General features: G+C 42.2%; 1 protein-coding gene across 1 annotated transcript in view; it reads left to right on the top strand.

The window, feature by feature from the left end:
- Nucleotides 1-17,989, top strand: part of ryr2a (ryanodine receptor 2a (cardiac)) — a 311,203-nt gene that overhangs the window by 107,485 nt on the left and 185,729 nt on the right. The window contains exons 14-26 of the mRNA XM_026177557.2: nucleotides 60-195; nucleotides 450-545; nucleotides 2,816-2,934; nucleotides 3,912-4,045; nucleotides 4,139-4,380; nucleotides 5,616-5,808; nucleotides 9,176-9,380; nucleotides 9,521-9,625; nucleotides 11,456-11,559; nucleotides 11,717-11,800; nucleotides 14,017-14,176; nucleotides 15,306-15,453; nucleotides 15,661-15,764. Coding sequence (XP_026033342.2) covers nucleotides 60-195; nucleotides 450-545; nucleotides 2,816-2,934; nucleotides 3,912-4,045; nucleotides 4,139-4,380; nucleotides 5,616-5,808; nucleotides 9,176-9,380; nucleotides 9,521-9,625; nucleotides 11,456-11,559; nucleotides 11,717-11,800; nucleotides 14,017-14,176; nucleotides 15,306-15,453; nucleotides 15,661-15,764 — 1,830 coding nt within the window. The remainder of the gene's footprint in view (nucleotides 1-59; nucleotides 196-449; nucleotides 546-2,815; nucleotides 2,935-3,911; nucleotides 4,046-4,138; nucleotides 4,381-5,615; nucleotides 5,809-9,175; nucleotides 9,381-9,520; nucleotides 9,626-11,455; nucleotides 11,560-11,716; nucleotides 11,801-14,016; nucleotides 14,177-15,305; nucleotides 15,454-15,660; nucleotides 15,765-17,989) is intronic.

Raw genomic sequence — 17,989 nt, 5'->3', positions numbered from 1 at the left:
TGTTTTGTAGAGCTCATTTCAGGTGAATAAAGTAAAAACAACAGTTTTCATATTTCTAGGGGATGATCAGCCTGGTCTTGGAGTGCATTGATCGGCTTCATGTCTACAGTAGTGCAGCTCATTTTGCGGAGGCAGTTGGAAAGGAGGCTGGAGAGGCCTGGAGCGCCATTCTCAACTCCCTCTACCAGCTACTGGGTAAACAAGCGCACAGACAGAAGCACAGAAAAGATGCAATAACTCAAATTGTAATTCCACTCACCTAAAACTACATATTAGACCTGAAGACAATCAGGTTATTTTAAGAGATGACAAATGCTCAGAGATTCATTCAGAAAGGGATCAGAGGACAGAGACAGGTGACATGTGGGCTCAGTAAGAGTTTTCTATGTTACTGTTGTTACACCTCTTGATATCATGTCACTTCTCTCAACTTATTTTCATCTTTCTAGCTGCACTCATCAGAGGGAACAGGAAGAACTGTGCCCAGTTCTCTGGTTCACTGGACTGGCTCATTAGCAGACTGGAGCGACTGGAGGCTTGCTCTGGTAGGTTAGCTTGTCTTTTACATGGTATAATATATTTTATGGTTATGTAAAAGAGGTGCTGAAGTCAAAGTACACATTCTCAGAAATGCCTTGGTTACATACAAATGGATGTTACGTAGAAAAAGCAGTTGACATCAGATGACAAGTCAATTTAATCACCTCGTAAAAGGTTTCAGCTAATTTAACAAGAAGCCACCTTTTCAGCTGTTAGAAACATGACTGTGCCTTAAGCTTCCAAGTTTATATTACTGAATCAGCAATATGATAGTGGGATGATAGTGGGAACCAACTGAAATTCTGAGCAATGAGGGGTTTTCTCTTAGTCGGATCATGGATGAACTGAAGGTTTATATGAGCGCAGTGCACTGTGGAAACTGGGTAAGTTGGATTCAGGCTTTGCTCACCAAAACACAATAAAGCTGCTTTAAACATAAAAAGGATCCAGAATTTAATAAACAAAGAACACAAGAGTCAGCAGAGTTTGTTGCTGTGTTGCTGAGTTGGTTGAGGTAAACCCACAAGTGAACGGTGGAAAAACATGCTGATGAATTACACCGACTACAGTTAAATGTTGGTGTCGTTTACAGATAAATAAATAATAGGAAACGAACAGGACAGAGTCGAATTTATTTATTTAGCACATTTAAAACAACGGCTGTTCACCAAAGTGCTGTACGTCTAAAATAATCAAATGAGATAACAACAGAGGAAAAGATGTCATAATTTAAGAAAGTAAGAATGAAATGAGTACAGAACTCATTCTGATTTAAAAGCCAGAGAATAAAAGTGGCTTTTCAAACAGATGAGTCAGCAACAGGAGGGACAATATGAGACCTGAAGTCTGTGATCCTATTGCTGAAGACTTGCCTGCAATGCTATAAGAGGAGCAGCAGTAGGAGAATTAAGAACAGAGTTAATCACAGTAAGTACAGTACGAGTCTGTGACAGTTGTTAGCCACGATCTTAGAGAAACACTTCTTTTTGCTGCTCTTACAGTCTTCTGATAATTTAACAAAGATTCAAAGTTATCAAAAGACACATGTTCGGTCAGTTTTTCTACACACGTGTCTGAGTCCTCTGGTGGCATTATTGAACCAAGGCTTAGTTTTATGTTTTTGACTCCTGGTTGTGAGTTAAGCAATGAAATCAAGGATCTCTAAGGAGGTTGAATTAAACAGAGAAAGTAAGTCGTCAAGTGGATGGACCTATCAAAAAGTAAGGCGTGACTACAGGTTTTTTTTTGTTCTTGTCCAATCAGAACTGTCGTGAGAAGACCAAAATGCCCAACAGATTTACTTTCCCAAGTGGACCGCTTGCCATAATGGTCTACCTGGTAGTCATATTTTATTAGAACTTTATTAGGATTTTTGAGTTATTACAATTACAATGGACAAAACTGGGGGATGGAAAAGAAAAAGAGGAAAGAAAGAGAAGTTGAGCACAAAGTTCACAGAAGGAGAGGGAAAGAAAAATAGAGAAGCAGATGGAGAGAGAGCAAAAACAGTGAAAATCTGCTGAAGAAAAACAACAAAAACACAGCAGAGAAACCACGGCAACGACCAGCATATGGGGTAGTCTACCTAGTACTCACATTCTGATGATTTAGAGTCTACCTGTGACACTGTCTTTACCTTACAGTGTAACCTGCTTTGTGATGACTTGTAACAAACCACAGGTAGAAGGAACCTGGAAACAGTCAAAGGGCAGGCAAGAGAAAAGACTATAAACAGGATGATGATGTCCAACATGAACCAGCAGGTTTAACAAATCATACATTCAAAAGGGAAGAAAGTGAAGACGGAGAGAAATACACCAGAATCGACGATTACAAAATACAAAAAGGCATTAACTACTCTGTTGTTATGATCTGGCAATACATCGATAAAAATGTACAGAAATCAGTTGCAAATTAATCGAACAATATTTAAATAACTTAAAAAAGAAATATTTAAAAAGCACTTTTAACATTTTATTTATTTTCTCTATTTGCTCTAGTTGCATTTGTAATTCAATCTTTTAGTGGTGTCCTGTATGTTTAGAAGTATTTCCACTTTGACAGATAAAATTTACATCATTATTTTACATATCTAACGACAGTAAGATGTAGAGCTGAGTGATGAGTAAGCTAGTTGCCTCTGCTCTTAGCTTTGGGACCTGTACAGCCATTATCGGTTCTCCAAACTTTGACAGTAAAACCGACTCTTAGCTTTTTGTGAACTGTGGTTTTGAATCAAGTTATCGTCACACTGCACCTTATTTTTCAATTACAGGTATATTGGAGGTGCTTCACTGTGTACTGGTGGAGAGTCCTGAAGCACTTAACATAATCAAAGAGGAACATATCAAGTCTATCATATCTCTGTTGGACAAACATGGTCGGAACCACAAGGTACGGGCACTTACTTACCCACAAACACAAACTGGTGATGATGATAGTATATTTTAAAGCCTAGTTATCCCTGGTACACTTGCATCATTTTTTATAGGTAGAAAGGCTGTTCTTTGGATAGCTTGCCTTGGTTATTCTGTTGATTTAGATTCTGTCGGTATGTGTTGTTTCTTTATTTGACTCCATGATGTTGAAAACAGGACTCTGTGAGGTCAGACCCTCTGTTGCAGGACGACTTCTCCTTATTACGTCTGGCGAGATAGGTTTTATGACTCTGCCTTGTTATTTCACCCTTTTTTCATGCTGAAGCATGGATGTAGTACCAATCACATTAAAGTCTGAACATCTATACATGGTGTTTAAAACAAGCAATCTAATATTTTTTTAGGTCCATCTTATGCTCATTAAAAGCTCTTACTTAACATACATCCTGCTAACACACTCAATATGTTAGCAGCAGATCCTTTCACTCAGTACTTTGTTGTAAGGCCTCCATGGATCTAACTTGTTGCAGTGTATCGCACCGAAGATCCACACCCTGGACCTTTTGTTGTGTTGAAATCATTTAGTATCAAGGAGCATTATCCTGATGGGAAAAGTTATTGCCATCAGGGAATACTGTTACCATTAAGGACCAAAAGTTTCTTGTGTCATCACACTGCCTGTGCCAGCTTGCAGTGTTTCCCATCATTTCTTTGAGTAACAGCTAAATGCACTGGGTTGTCACCAGATGTCAAAGAAAACCAGGCCACCTTTTCCCACTGCTCCATGGTACAGTCCTGATACTCATGTGTTCATTGTAGTAGGTTTCAGTCAGAAATACAGACTGAACGGACGCTCTGAGCCCTCTGTGGTGTCTCCAGCCACCACTGACCTTTTCAGCAGTTCAGTATAGATGTCACTACCTGTTTACTTGTGCCTCTTTATATCGTAGAGACAATAACATCTTATCCGTCTTGTTTATAAATACCGTTTAGGTTCTAGACGTGCTGTGTTCACTGTGTGTGTGTCACGGCGTGGCAGTGCGCTCTAACCAGCACCTGATCTGTGACAACCTGCTGCCAGGAAGAGATTTATTACTGCAGACCCGCCTGATCAACCACATAAGCAGGTAAACAAATACAAACATTTGCAATGGTTGGATTGTGGAATCCCATGTCAGTAATGGATTTACCTACTCACTGACATTCATTCACTCCAACAGCATGCGACCCAACATCTTTTTGGGCGTCAGTGAGGGCTCTGCCCAGTACAGGAAGTGGTACTACGAGCTGATTGTGGATCAGGTTTTGCCATTTGTCACAGCAGAGGCCACTCACCTCAGGGTGGGTTGGGGCAACACCAATGGCTATGCACCGTACCCCAGTGGAGGAGAGGGGTGGGGAGGCAACGGGGTGGGTGATGACCTCTATTCCTATGGCTTTGATGGACTCCATCTTTGGTCAGGTGAGCTGTGTGTGTCCAGTGTGTGTGTACAAAGATGGAGTGATTTTGATTACTAACTCACTGATAATGAAAGTCTGTGCAGAATCATTTTACCCCTCAGCCCTAGAAGGTAGTAGGAGGTAATGTAATGTAGGAGCTTTAAATTAATACCATAGTTGTATCTACTCAGTAACCTCAACCTAAAGGTCAAAATACTGTGAATACAATAACTCGTGATGGAAGTCACCTAGGATTTTCAAATTGGAGGATGGCAGGACCTCCTAGAATCTCACTGATCTCAACTAATGTTTTCTGAAAATCTTGTGAATGTGATATCTCAAGAATAAGCAAGATTTTGAAATTAATACCATAGGTGTGTCTAACAGGAGACTGAAGGGTGGCACTGGCAGTTGCCAGTATGTTTTCCCATTGAAATGTGAGACTACTGAATGTGGACTATAGTGGTCACAATCTTTAGGTGTGAGAGTGCTGTGCTGCCTCAAGAACTGAGCAGCTTACAGCTGTTAATTCAGCTATTAATTTAACATCATATCAGAAAGCACCAATACGGTGTACATTTTAATAATAATAATGGATTTATATAGCACTTTTCAAGAGCCTCAAAGTGCTTTACAATGCCACTATTCATTCACTCTCACATTCACACACTGGTGGAGGTAGCTACAGTTGTAGCCACAGCTGCCCTGGAGCAGACTGACAGAAGCGAGGCTGCCATATCGCGCCATCGGCCCCTCTGGCCAACACCAGTAGGCAGTAGGTGAAGTGTCTTGCCCAAGGACACAACGACCAATACAGACAGAGCTGGGGATTGAACCGACAACCTTCTGGTTACAAGCCGGAAGGTCCCAACCCCCTGAACCACGTTCGCCATTTTTAGGACACTTTCGAGTTATGGATCCTTTTATTTATTTATTTTAAAATGCACAGAAATAGATTTTAAAAAAGGAAAAGATCTTTGTATGAAACTATGTTTTTTTTTAACTGTTGGACAGTTATGCAAAGTGCCTGCAAGATGTTTTTTCTGCTGAAAAAGGCCAAAAAGAAAAAAAGAAAACATGGATGGATGGATCACATCCATGGATCACAATAACGTAGGAAATACTCTGTAAAGTAAAAGCAAAAACCATAATGGAAAAATGTCCTGGTATAAACTCTGATGTCGTTTTGTACTTAAACAGTTCAGACTGGAATCAAACTAAACTGTTTCTCGCTGCACTTCTGTGTATCCTGTGCAGGCTGCATTGCGCGGACTGTTAGCTCACCCAATCAGCATCTCCTTCGATCAGAAGATGTGGTGAGCTGCTGCCTGGACCTCAGTGTGCCCAGTATCTCCTTCAGAATCAATGGCCAGCCAGTTCAGGGCATGTTTGAGAACTTCAACTCTGATGGCCTTTTCTTCCCAGTGGCGAGCTTCTCTGCTGGGGTCAAGTCAGTGTTACACTGAAGCTCATCAACACAGCATGATAACAGAGTTATTGTCTTTGTTCTCCATGAAGCTTGCTTTATTTTTGTCTTTTAAAATGGATTTGCAACTGTATAATGACTATAAGCACAACTTACATGCACATCCTGATTTTGTAGAGTGATTGTTGTCCTAAAAACAGCGTAGCATACTTCTGAGACTATTACAGTAACTGCCTGATGAGTGTCTTACAAAAGTTATCAGTGGGGTTGTTGTTATATTAGGACAACAATTATGTGATATCACTGGGATTTATAAAGTTACGCTGAAACCAAGCACACCATTGTTTTTCTTGTGACATTACCAATAAGTTTGATGTGTCACATGGCCCTCTTCCTATTGAAAAAACAAAAGTTGTATCCAAGATGGCCGACTTCTAAATGGCCACCATGGTCACCACCCATCTTGAGGAGTTTGCCCCCTCACATATACTAATGTGCCACAAACAGGACTTTAATATCACCAACCATTCCCATGTTATTACGCTGTATCCATAGAAATGGCCCACCCTGTAGATTTGGTATTTAGCTTTTAGCTGGAATTTTCAATATATAGGGGTTCAAACCTACAAACTAATGTCTCGTCACATATAGAATATTCTTTACTGGCCAAGTCAGTCACTTTATCTCAACCTAGTAAAGCAAATGAATGTTAATATAAGTATTAAAAACAAATGATGTTAATTTTCCCAAATACTTCTGCGCCCACGAAAATGGGAGCTATGCATAAAATTCCTCGTCAGTCAATGCAATGAACCTATTTTTGTTAAACCCCTGAAAGGCTCAATGTCAGCACTTTAACCCTGCCATGCATGAATTATGACAACCTCAATCAGGATTTTTTCTTAAGTATTTTAATTCATCTTTAGGCATTAAAAGATGAATAAAAAATACTTAAGAAAAAATCCTGATTGAGGTTGTCATAATTCATGCATGGCAGGGGTTAAATGACAATCATTACAATGAAACACGTCATACATCTATAGCAGGGGTCGGCAACCTTTCTGATGATGAGTGCCATCTAAAATTTCCTCAGAAGTCAGTGTGCCATATGACTGCATTAGCAATAAATTTAATAACGCTCCATATTAACAGTTACACACTATATAGAACCACTTTCTAGAATTATATTTGTTTGCAGATGTTGGCAGCTATCAGCGAATAGTTATCAGCTATTTTGAAACAAAAAAAGACTTTTTATCCATAACAAGAACTCATAACAGCAAATACAACAGAAAATGCAAATGCTATTTATGGTCTCCTCATAACAATGATGCGAAATAATAAACTGGGCCAATATGGCATGTTTGTTAATATAGAGACACACATGTTAATGTGATCTCTGGTCTCCCACTCAGAGACACAGGTCTCCGAGTGTCCAGCATTCAGAGGCTACCTGAGGACAATCTTCATGTGAGAGAAAATCTGCTCACACAGATATGTAGAGCCAAATACTGTCAATAAGGCCTCTGCAATGTTCTGAAGACAGTTACACAGAGTCAAGCTTTTCAGTTCAATCAGCTGCATTTTGATGTCCTCTGTGTCGAGCCAGTTAATGCGAGACAAATCCAACTACTCATTAAAGCTTTCTGGTTTGATCAGAAAAGAAAACATTGGTCCATACACCTGAAAGTCCCGAAAACTCATTGTAAATTCAGTCTTTGAATGTATTTCCGTGGTGCTGATGCTGTGCTGCCTGAAGCTTTTGAAATGTTGGAATGTGGAAATTTCAACATCGCTTGAAAAAACTGCCAGCTAGCAACGTCCCTCTTACCAGTAGGCTAAGTTATTTTTAGCCAATTACAAGTCGAATCTGGTAGTTGGGTTGTTAGCTAAGATACTGTCATTAAGAAGCAGCACAACTAATGTGTGTATGCGAGCTAATTTGCGATGTGCACCGCTGGCCATTTATTTTTTAATGCACCTTATCAGATTATTTCACTGCGTGTCGTGCCCAAGGCTGGACTGGGACACAAAATGGGCCCGGGCATTTTGACGAGACCAACCCACCAGGTATTAAAGCCATAAAGCCTTTGTATGAAAACAGACGCTGTTGTGACAGTGATGTACACTGTCTTGTTGGTATATGTATAATTTCTGTACATTTCTATAAATTTTGCATCAGAGTGAGCGATAAACAAACAAGAGAGATGGGACTTGTGACAGAAAAGCCGATCAGCTGATCATTGATCAGTTTCATGATTGAAGTAGAAACAGGAGAGGGAGGGGAGAGAATGAGAGGAGAAGAGGCAGCTGACAGCATAAAGACACAGAATAACTCCAGCTTTGTGTCTTTTTCCATCCTAGCTGAAGTCCGGGACAAACTGTGCTCCTTTTCACCTCAATACGAAACGCGTAATATTTTTTCTGAATACGAGACAATTCAGTTTTTACGGGACGGTTGGCAACTCTACTAACTAACCCTATGAATAAAATAAAGTTCACTATCAGTAACATCATAGCACCACCCAGCTGTATAGAAACTCCGTCAAGCTGGCTAGCTAGTACGAGTTATTGTAACTGACTGTAAAAAGTCAGCACAACGAAAATAAACTGCACCTAAACTTGGTTTATATCTGACCCAGATAGACTGCAGGTCATAACTTCTTACCTGAAGTTCAGTTCACCTGACACTCGGACCGGCGGCCGCCTCGGGTCTCTCCTCCTCCTGCCTCCCCTTTCCCTCATCCACCTGCTGGCCTCTGTGGAAGCTCCGCCATAGCCACCACCAAACAACTGAGATATTTTTACACATCTGCCAGCACCTGGCCAATCCACCACCTTTCATTGTTTATAGTTACTAAAAAAAAAAAAAATCACGTGTGCCCAGGGTTGCCGACCCCTGATCTACAGTAACATTAAACGGCCAGTGAGTGGCAGGTATGGAGTGACACATCAGTGTCCAATGTAGTGGTTTATGTGCAAGTATACCATCCACACTGACACAAATACAAGAAAACAGCCTTTGAATAGCTGTCCAATAGTGACCAGTATTAGTGAAAGGGTTCATTGGATCTTGATCGCTTGACTTAAAACTCACAATGGTGTGTACGGAGGCAAGAGTACCAAAAACTCTGTCACTGTCCGAAAATGTAACAGTATATTAATTGGTCAGCAATATGAAGACAAATAGCACAACTGTAGCAGGCTGACTAACTCACATGTTTTTGGTACCTTTCTTTTTATATCATCATCATCATCATCATCACTGACATCCCAAATTTGAATGCCTAAGGCAATTTTTGTCCCAGATCTATCACATAAATGTCGGTCCCAGGAGCGCTGCCACTGGGCTGTTTTCTGGTTTTCACAAACTTTCCTGTTTCACCTGCAGGGTGCGATTCCTCCTCGGTGGGCGTCATGGGGAGTTTAAGTTCCTCCCTCCTCCTGGTTATGCCCCTTGCTATGAAGCAGTGTTGCCCAGGGAGAAACTGAAACTGGAGGCTAGTCAGGATCAGACTGCCACCAGAGACCTGCTGGGACCGACTGTCACTTTGAGCCAGGCAGCATTCACCCCTATACCTGTAGACACCAGCCAGGTCAGAAATGTCTTGCTCCATTTTTCTCAATAACACACTTGATTTAAGTTCACTTTTTAATTATTTTTGAAGTCATTCAATAAAGTTTTTTTTCCCTTAACCATAACCAGTAACTGAAACGCTGTTTGTTTTTTGTTCAGATTATTTTGCCACCTCACCTGGAAAGGATCAGAGAAAAACTAGCAGAAAACATCCATGAACTCTGGGTGATGAACAAGATCGAATTAGGCTGGATCTATGGTGCAGTGAGTATTATTAAATGAAAACGAATACCTGTACATAATACCTGGTGGACTGCTGCTATGCATGTAATCCCAGCTAAACAGGTTACATAAAGAGGATTTGGGGCTGATAGATTCTTCAGCACCTGTAGCAGTAGCTCAGTGTTCCAACATACAGAAGAAGCAACTGCTATCACAGCTAGAGATTGATGAGTGCAACACAAATGCTACAGCAAGGGAGAGCCAGGACATCAGGTCATGGGGGAGATGTCATCATCCCCTCCCCCCACCAGCTACTGACAGATAGAGCACCGGTTATGGTTATAAGACCAGACTAACCTGTGCACTACCAGAAAGCCTACGACTTAGTGCTTCACACCTGGATTCTGGAATGCCCAAAACTGTACAAGATCAACAGGACCCTGAGCATCTTCATCAGAAATTCGATGGGGATGTGGAGAACAGAACTGCAGACATCGAGGAAAGGTACAAGTACCTTGGAATCCCACATGCAAATGGGAACAATCAAAAGGCCACTAGGAAAGCTGGAACCACCAAATATCTGCAGAAGATAAGGCAAGTCCTGAGGAGAGCTGAATAGGAAGAACAAGATCCGGGCAATCAATAGCTATGCCCTACAGTTGATCAGTTACCCTGCTGGAATATAAGTTGGCCAAAGGAAGCAATAGAAGCCACTGACATCAAGAGAAGGATGCTGCTTACCATGCTTGGAGGGTTTCACCCCAAGTTCAGCACCGTGAGACTGCAACACTAAGACTACGTTCACACTGCAGGCGAAAGCACTTCAAATCCGACTTTTCTGACCCTATGCGACCCATCTATCCAATCATGGTGTGACAGTGTGAACGGCACAAATCCAATATTTTCCAATCCGATCTGGGTCACTTTCGTATGTGGTGCTGAATCCGATACATATCTGATGTTTCAGAAAGCGACTGCTGCTTGATGGTCACGTCGCATTAAATCCGTCTTTTACGTCACTGACACAAGACAGACGCCAATTATCAGCGCCAGAGAAGACATCGCGAACGCTTCCTGGCCATCCAGTGAAACTGTTGGGAAGACAACGTTGGAGAAACGTGAACATTTTATATGTACTGTATAATCTGCAGATCCTGACAGAAATCTGCAGCTATCCTTTGAAGCAACACGTTCGTGAAAGAACAGGCCCCTGCACGGCATGTACCATCAGCAGACAGAAGAAATGGCTGATATTGAGAAATCCTACCAGTGGCCCCCATGCTAATGGGAGCACTTGGTGCAGTGACCCCAAACTGAGCAAGTGTCTCCAGCAGATCCCAGGAATGACATCCAACAGAGAGAACAAACACTAGAACACGAGAGACTGCACCAGAATAGTGCAGTCCTAGGAATAGCAAAGATACTGCGCAGAAAGATACTGACTCTCTAACTTGAAGGATAAAGAGGCCAGAGCAAGTGTGAAATTATTAAGATATAGAAGATATATCACAAGATTTAGAAATTGCAGGTCAGTTTCTAAGTGTATAAAGTTGTGTACCATGGACAATGCAAAGGTTAACTGTGACTGTAGGTAACAGAAGCTGCCGGTCACTAAGCTTTTTAGCCGGTCACTTTTAGCGTCCAGGAAGACACTGTTCTTCAGTCTGTTGGTTCAGCTCTTGTTGCTCCAGAGCCTTCAATGAAATACTGTTGATCCTTTTCTTTATTTGAATATTGTCAGAATGAACCGATGAATATTTTCGCTATAAAAATACATGACATCAGATATGTTATGTATTTAGCTACAGCTTGGTTACTATTAGTGTCCTGGCTGCCCTAAACTTTTCTTTTTTCTTTGCATGTGTGCTTGAGGTGCGGGATGATAATAAGCGGCAGCACCCATGTCTGGTGGAGTTCTCCAAGCTTCCTGAACAGGAACGAAGCTACAATCTACAGATGTCTCTGGAAACTCTCAAGTAATGTATCAGTGCAGTGAAATTTGAAATTTCATCATATATATTAGTAAGTTTTCTTTGGACGTTGCAGGAGCATCAGTTATTGTTGAAATTCATAACAAGCATCTGCACATCCCATTCACACTTTTCTTTGTGATTGTGTTATTGCCCATTACAGAACTCTCCTGGCTCTGGGTTGCCATGTTGGCCTAGCAGATGAACACGCTGTAGAGAAAGTCAAGAACATGAAACTTTCATCAACGTAAGACCATTAAACCATTAAAACAAAATGTCAGTTCCATATATAACAGCTGGGTACAGAAGAATATACACATTCACCAGTCACTTTGGAAGTGAAATGTTTTCAATGGCTTGTTAAGACAGATATACAGTGGGGCAAAAAAGTATTTAGTCAGCCACCGATTGTGCAAGTTCCCCCACCTAAAATGATGACAGAGGTCAGTAATTTGCACCAGAGGTACACTTCAACTGTGAGAGACAGAATGTGAAAAAAAAATCCATGAATCCACATGGTAGGATTTGTAAAGAATTTATTCGTAAATCAGGGTGGAAAATAAGTATTTGGTCAATAACAAAAATACAACTCAATACTTTGTAACATAACCTTTGTTGGCAATAACAGAGGTCAAACGTTTACTATAGGTCTTTACCAGGTTTGCACACACAGTAGCTGGTATTTTGGCCCATTCCTCCATGCAGATCTTCTCGAGAGCAGTGATGTTTTGGGGCTGTCGCCGAGCAACACGGACTTTCAACTCCCGCCACAGATTTTCTATGGGGTTGAGGTCTGGAGACTGGCTAGGCCACTCCAGGACTTTCAAATGCTTCTTACGGAGCCACTCCTTTGTTGCCCGGGCGGTGTGTTTTGGATCATTGTCATGTTGGAAGACCCAGCCTCGTTTCATCTTCAAAGTTCTCACTGATGGAAGGAGGTTTTGGCTCAAAATCTCACGATACATGGCCCCATTCATTCTGTCCTTAACACGGATCAGTCGTCCTGTCCCCTTGGCAGAAAAACAGCCCCATAGCATGATGTTTCCACCCCCATGCTTCACAGTAGGTATGGTGTTCTTGGGATGCAACTCAGTATTCTTCTTCCTTCAAACACGACGAGTTGAGTTTATACCAAAAAGTTCTACTTTGGTTTCATCTGACCACATGACATTCTCCCAATCCTCTGCTGTATCATCCATGTGCTCTCTGGCAAACTTCAGACGGGCCTGGACATGCACTGGCTTCAGCAGCGGAACACGTCTGGCACTGCGGGATTTGATTCCCTGCCGTTGTAGTGTGTTACTGATGGTGACCTTTGTTACTTTGGTCCCAGCTCTCTGCAGGTCATTCACCAGGTCCCCCCGTGTGGTTCTGGGATCTTTGCTCACCGTTCTCATGATCATTTTGACCCCACGGGATGAGATCTTGCGTGGAGCCCCAGATCGAGGGAGATTATCAGTGGTCTTGTATGTCTTCCATTTTCTGATGATTGCTCCCACAGTTGATTTTTTCACACCAAGCTGCTTGCCTATTGTAGATTCACTCTTCCCAGTCTGGTTCAGGTCTACAATACTTTTCCTGGTGTCCTTCGAAAGCTCTTTGGTCTTGGCCATGGCGGAGTTTGGAGTCTGACTGTTTGAGGCTGTGGACAGGTGTCTTTTATACAGATGATGAGTTCAAACAGGTGCCATTCATACAGGTAACGAGTGGGGGACAGAAAAGCTTCTTACAGAAGACATTACAGGTCTGTGAGAGCCAGAGATTTTCCTTGTTTGAGGTGACCAAATACTTATTTTCCACCCTGATTTACCAATAAATTCTTTACAAATCCTACCATGTGGATTCATGGATTTTTTTTTCACATTCTGTCTCTCACAGTTGAAGTGTACCTCTGGTGCAAATTACTGACCTCTGTCATCATTTTAAGTGGGGGAACTTGCACAATCGGTGGCTGACTAAATACTTTTTTGCCCCACTGTATCTAATTATCCAATTGCATGAATTCTGGGATGCAGATATGGCCAAGATTAGTTTACACCAATCAGAAAGGTGACGGTGAAGTGACTTTGAATGTGGCATGGTTGTTGGTGCCTGAGAGACTGTCGGAAACTGCTGATCTACTGAGATTATTCCACATTAACATCTCTACGATTTAAAGAGAATGGTCCAAAAAAGAGAAAATATCCAGTGAGCGGCAGGTGATGTTGGAGAAGGATGGTCAAACTGCTTAAGGCTGATAGGAAGGCAAAAGTAACTCAAATAAAAACGCATTATATAACACGTCAAGCACCTTGCCACAAAGTAAGTTGATTCAGAGGGCTGGTGAGTGTTTATGACTAGAGCAACAGAAACCCCCACTGGCATGTTGAACTGGATGAAAATGGACTGGTCTCAGACATCAGCACATTCTGGGTATTTAGGATCTCTGTATAACAATGCAGTACTTCACCTCTATCTGTGCAGCTATGAGTTATCCAGTGGTTATAAACCTGCTCCTCTGGATCTGAGTCACATCAAATTGACCTCCACCCAGGAAGCTATGGTGGACAAGCTAGCTGAGAATGCACACAATGTTTGGGCAAGAGATCGCATCCGCCAGGGCTGGACCTATGGCATACAACAGGTACTCACAATGTTTAAACATTTGAAATCAATTTAATTCATTTCAGACAACAATGATCAAGTTGTTTTATATTGTAAGGAAAAACTCCCTTTTAACATGAAGAAACCTGTGTCAGAACCAATCTGCACCCCCAAGCCAGTCACAGCAGTCGTGGGCTGTGGGTTACGACTGGAAGACAGGACAAGCACATACTGTGGACGAGAGCCAGAGTTTAATAGTAACTAATGATTACATGCAATGTGCTATATAAACACACAGGTAGTGAAAAGAGGTGTGAAGAATGGACTGATTGGACCGATTCTTATACAGCGCTTTTCTACTCTCATGGAGTACTCAAAGCGCTGTATACAACATGCCTCATTCACCCATTCACACCCGCTCATATACAAGCACTGCTAAACTCAAGTGCAAACTAACCAACATTCACACACATTCACACTCCGATGCACTCTGTGCATCATGGGAATCCCCCACAGTCTAGACCTATTTCAGTGTAACTAAGATGATTTTATAGGAGAGGGCTTACCCTCTCCTATAAAATCATCTCCTACCCTAGCAACCAAAAGTTCCTACTTAGCAAGCCAGCAGTGTGAGAGTGAAGTGCTCTATTGAGTGATAAAGTACTACAAGGCCTTTCAGATAATATGGGGCCTGATAGTTCAAGACCTTGTATTTGATGACAGTGATTTTAAATTTGACATTCCGTTTAAAAGGGAGCCAATGAAGAGAAGTCAGTATGGGAGAAACATGCTCTCTCTTTCTAGTTCCTATCATTAGAATTGCTGCAGCATTTTAGATCAAATAAAGACTTTTCAGGGAGTTTTTGAACAACCTGATAATACTGAATTACAGCCTAGAAGTAATAACGTGAACGTGTTTGTCAGCATTACTTTCTAAAAGAAAACAGTGCTATGTATTGACAAAATTGTGGAGGAACCCTCAATGGCAGTTAGAGGAACTGCAGTTTGTTTCTGTTCAAGGCCACCCCAGTGGTACGAAATGCTGCTGTGTCCCCTCTTAGCTGTAAATTCTAACAGGCTAATTCTTTCTTCTATTATATGAATTCTTTAATTCTTTGTTTTTTGTTGTTGTTTTTTCCATTTTGTAACCTTGTTGTGTCTCTTGTCAGGATCTAAAGAACCGTAGAAACCCTCGTCTGGTCCCCTACGCTCTTCTGGATGAGAGAACCAAAAAGTCCAACAAAGACAGTCTGAGAGAGGCTGTCAGGACTCTCCTGGGATATGGATACAATCTTGAAGCTCCTGACCAAGACCATGGTACAACATGTTTGCTTCAGTAAAAACCATCATTCATTGTATTTTCTTTTCATTTCCATAACTTTTGAGAGAAAAATAAACACCTTAAATATTCAGAAGTACAGTATGTAAGATGTAAGATTTTTTCCTTGTCATTGCATTGTTAAGATGCTCACCAAGTCCACCTGTTTTTACCTCTCATTCCTCCCATGCCTCCCTGCCATCCAGCAGCTGAATCGGGCCTGAGTAACGTGTCGGCTGAGAGGTTCCGCATTTTCAGAGCAGAAAAAACATACTGTGTTAATACTGGGAAGTGGTACTTTGAGCTGGAGGTAAGAAGCAAGAAAATAGTTGTGACTGAGATAAAACGCTTAATGAGCATCACTGAAATACATCAGAGATTGTCTGATACAAATATTAAGCTCTCTGTGAAACATCTTCCTAATACATCCTTACTTTGGGAAATATTTTTCTGAACAAATTACTCAACTTAATTTTACACCCTTATACAATCAGCCACTGATTTGTTTTTTATGATGATGATTTTGATTCACTCGCTGGGCCCACGTCCTCACTTTAGGTTTGACAGTGTTTTAGTAGATAAAGGTGGATGGCTTAGACATGAATTGAGCTGCGGTTTGGGGAAGGCCTCGAAGGGGAACCCATGCAGTGCAGTGGTGCTTTTTCTAAACATTAGACCCATAAAACTTTAAACTGGATCTATTTAAGCATAATTAAATGTTTTTATGTTCGTTGCAATACGAATATTGTAAAATGGATTTGACTGTGAATCATGAGCAAGTATAAAAGCATAAAACATTTTGTGAATGTGAAAAGGTGAAACTGTAATGTTCAGATAAACAGGCTTGCATTCAGACATTGTCTGAAATATATACATATATATACATATACATATACATATACATACATATACATAGCAGCTGGATAGCGTAGTGGTTAGCCTTTGGAACAGAGGATCGCAAGTTCGATTCCTGCCTGGGGCGTCTGTATCCAGTAAGGGTCCTAAGGCTAGACCCCCTATGCTAAGCAAGCCTACCGCAGACATGAGCGAGACAGATAAATATGAAGGCATGCCGGCTCGGACATTGCCCGGATCAACAAGGTCTGCGTCAGGTGTTGAGGAACCAGGGCACCCTGACGAAAAGTGGGCTACTGGAACAAGAAGGCATCGGTGGGCAAGAGACGAAAACAGGGCGTTGTTGGAATGCTACTACGCAAGTAACCCCGGCGGAAGGGGCTACATGAATAGGATGAGGGACCTATGGATTCTTCGATACCCAACATCCACAATGACGGCGAAACAACTAGTAGCTCAGTGTTCCAACATTTGAAAGAAGGGACTGCTCTCACAGCTAGAGATTGACGAGGTACAACACAAATGCTACGGCAAGGAGGAGTCAGGACGCCAGGTCAGGGGGGAGATATCATCACCCCCACCCGAGATTGGGTACATAGCCCCAAGTGCGATAGGAGAGTTGAGTGCGAGAGGAACTGACCTGAAAAATAGGATCATGGCCAAGCTTGAAACCTGGATCCCCCGTAGCCGGTTACCAAGATTACGTGAAGTACCCTCAGAAGGTCTGCTAGATGATGTTAATGCAGCACTACGGGCAATACCTACAACCACGATTACCGACACTAACAAGCTGATCTACAATACGGCAACAGTGATCAGTGAGATGCTTGGCTACAAGTTGAACAGCCACAAGGGGCAGTACCCTCCATGGAGAAGGAGGCTAGAGGGCAAGATCAAAGTAGCACGGAGGGAGGTTAGGCAACTAACGGAGTTGCAGAAAGGTGCGACAAATAAGGTGCCTAAGAAATACAGCAAGCTGTCCATACCTGAGGCCTTGGAAACTGCCAAGCAAAGACTCACAGCCTTGGCCAGCCGCTTGAGGAGGTACACCAGAGAGATAGAAGGCAGGAGAATAAACCAGCTGTTCTCCACAGAACCAGCAAAGGTGTACTCTCAGTGGCAAGGGAACAATAAGAGAGCAGCACCACCAAGGCTGGAGACGGAGCAATACTGGAAGAGCATATGGGAGAAGGATGCAACCCATAACGGCAATGCTCAGTGGCTAGAGGATCTGAGGGCAGACCACAGCGACCTCCCTGAACAGGGTCCAGTAACCATCACAGTGGCAGATATCCAAGAAAGGGTCTCCAGTATGAAGAGTTGGACAGCACCAGGGCCCGACATGGTTCATGCCTACTGGCTAAAGAAGCTGACTGCACTCCACGAGCGTCTGGCAGCACAAATGAACCAGCTGCTAGTTAACGAGAGACACCCGGAATGGCTAACTGAAGGCCGGACGGTCCTGATCCCCAAGGACCCCAAGAAGGGACCGGTCCCCTCCAACTACCGACCAATAACCTGCCTCAGTACTACATGAAAGCTCCTGTCAGGCATCATATCGGCTAAGATGAACAGGCACATGGGTCAATACATGAGCGGGACACAGAAAGGAATTGGCAAGAATACCAGAGGCGCAAAACACCAGCTACTGGTAGACAGAACAGTCAGCAGAGACTGCAA

The sequence above is a fragment of the Astatotilapia calliptera genome, chromosome 8 (genome assembly GCF_964374335.1).
Source record: "Astatotilapia calliptera chromosome 8, fAstCal68.1, whole genome shotgun sequence".
Taxonomy (NCBI): domain Eukaryota; kingdom Metazoa; phylum Chordata; class Actinopteri; order Cichliformes; family Cichlidae; genus Astatotilapia; species Astatotilapia calliptera.
The sequence above is the reverse complement of the archived record's forward strand: the minus strand, read 5'-3'. Positions and strand labels throughout refer to the sequence as shown.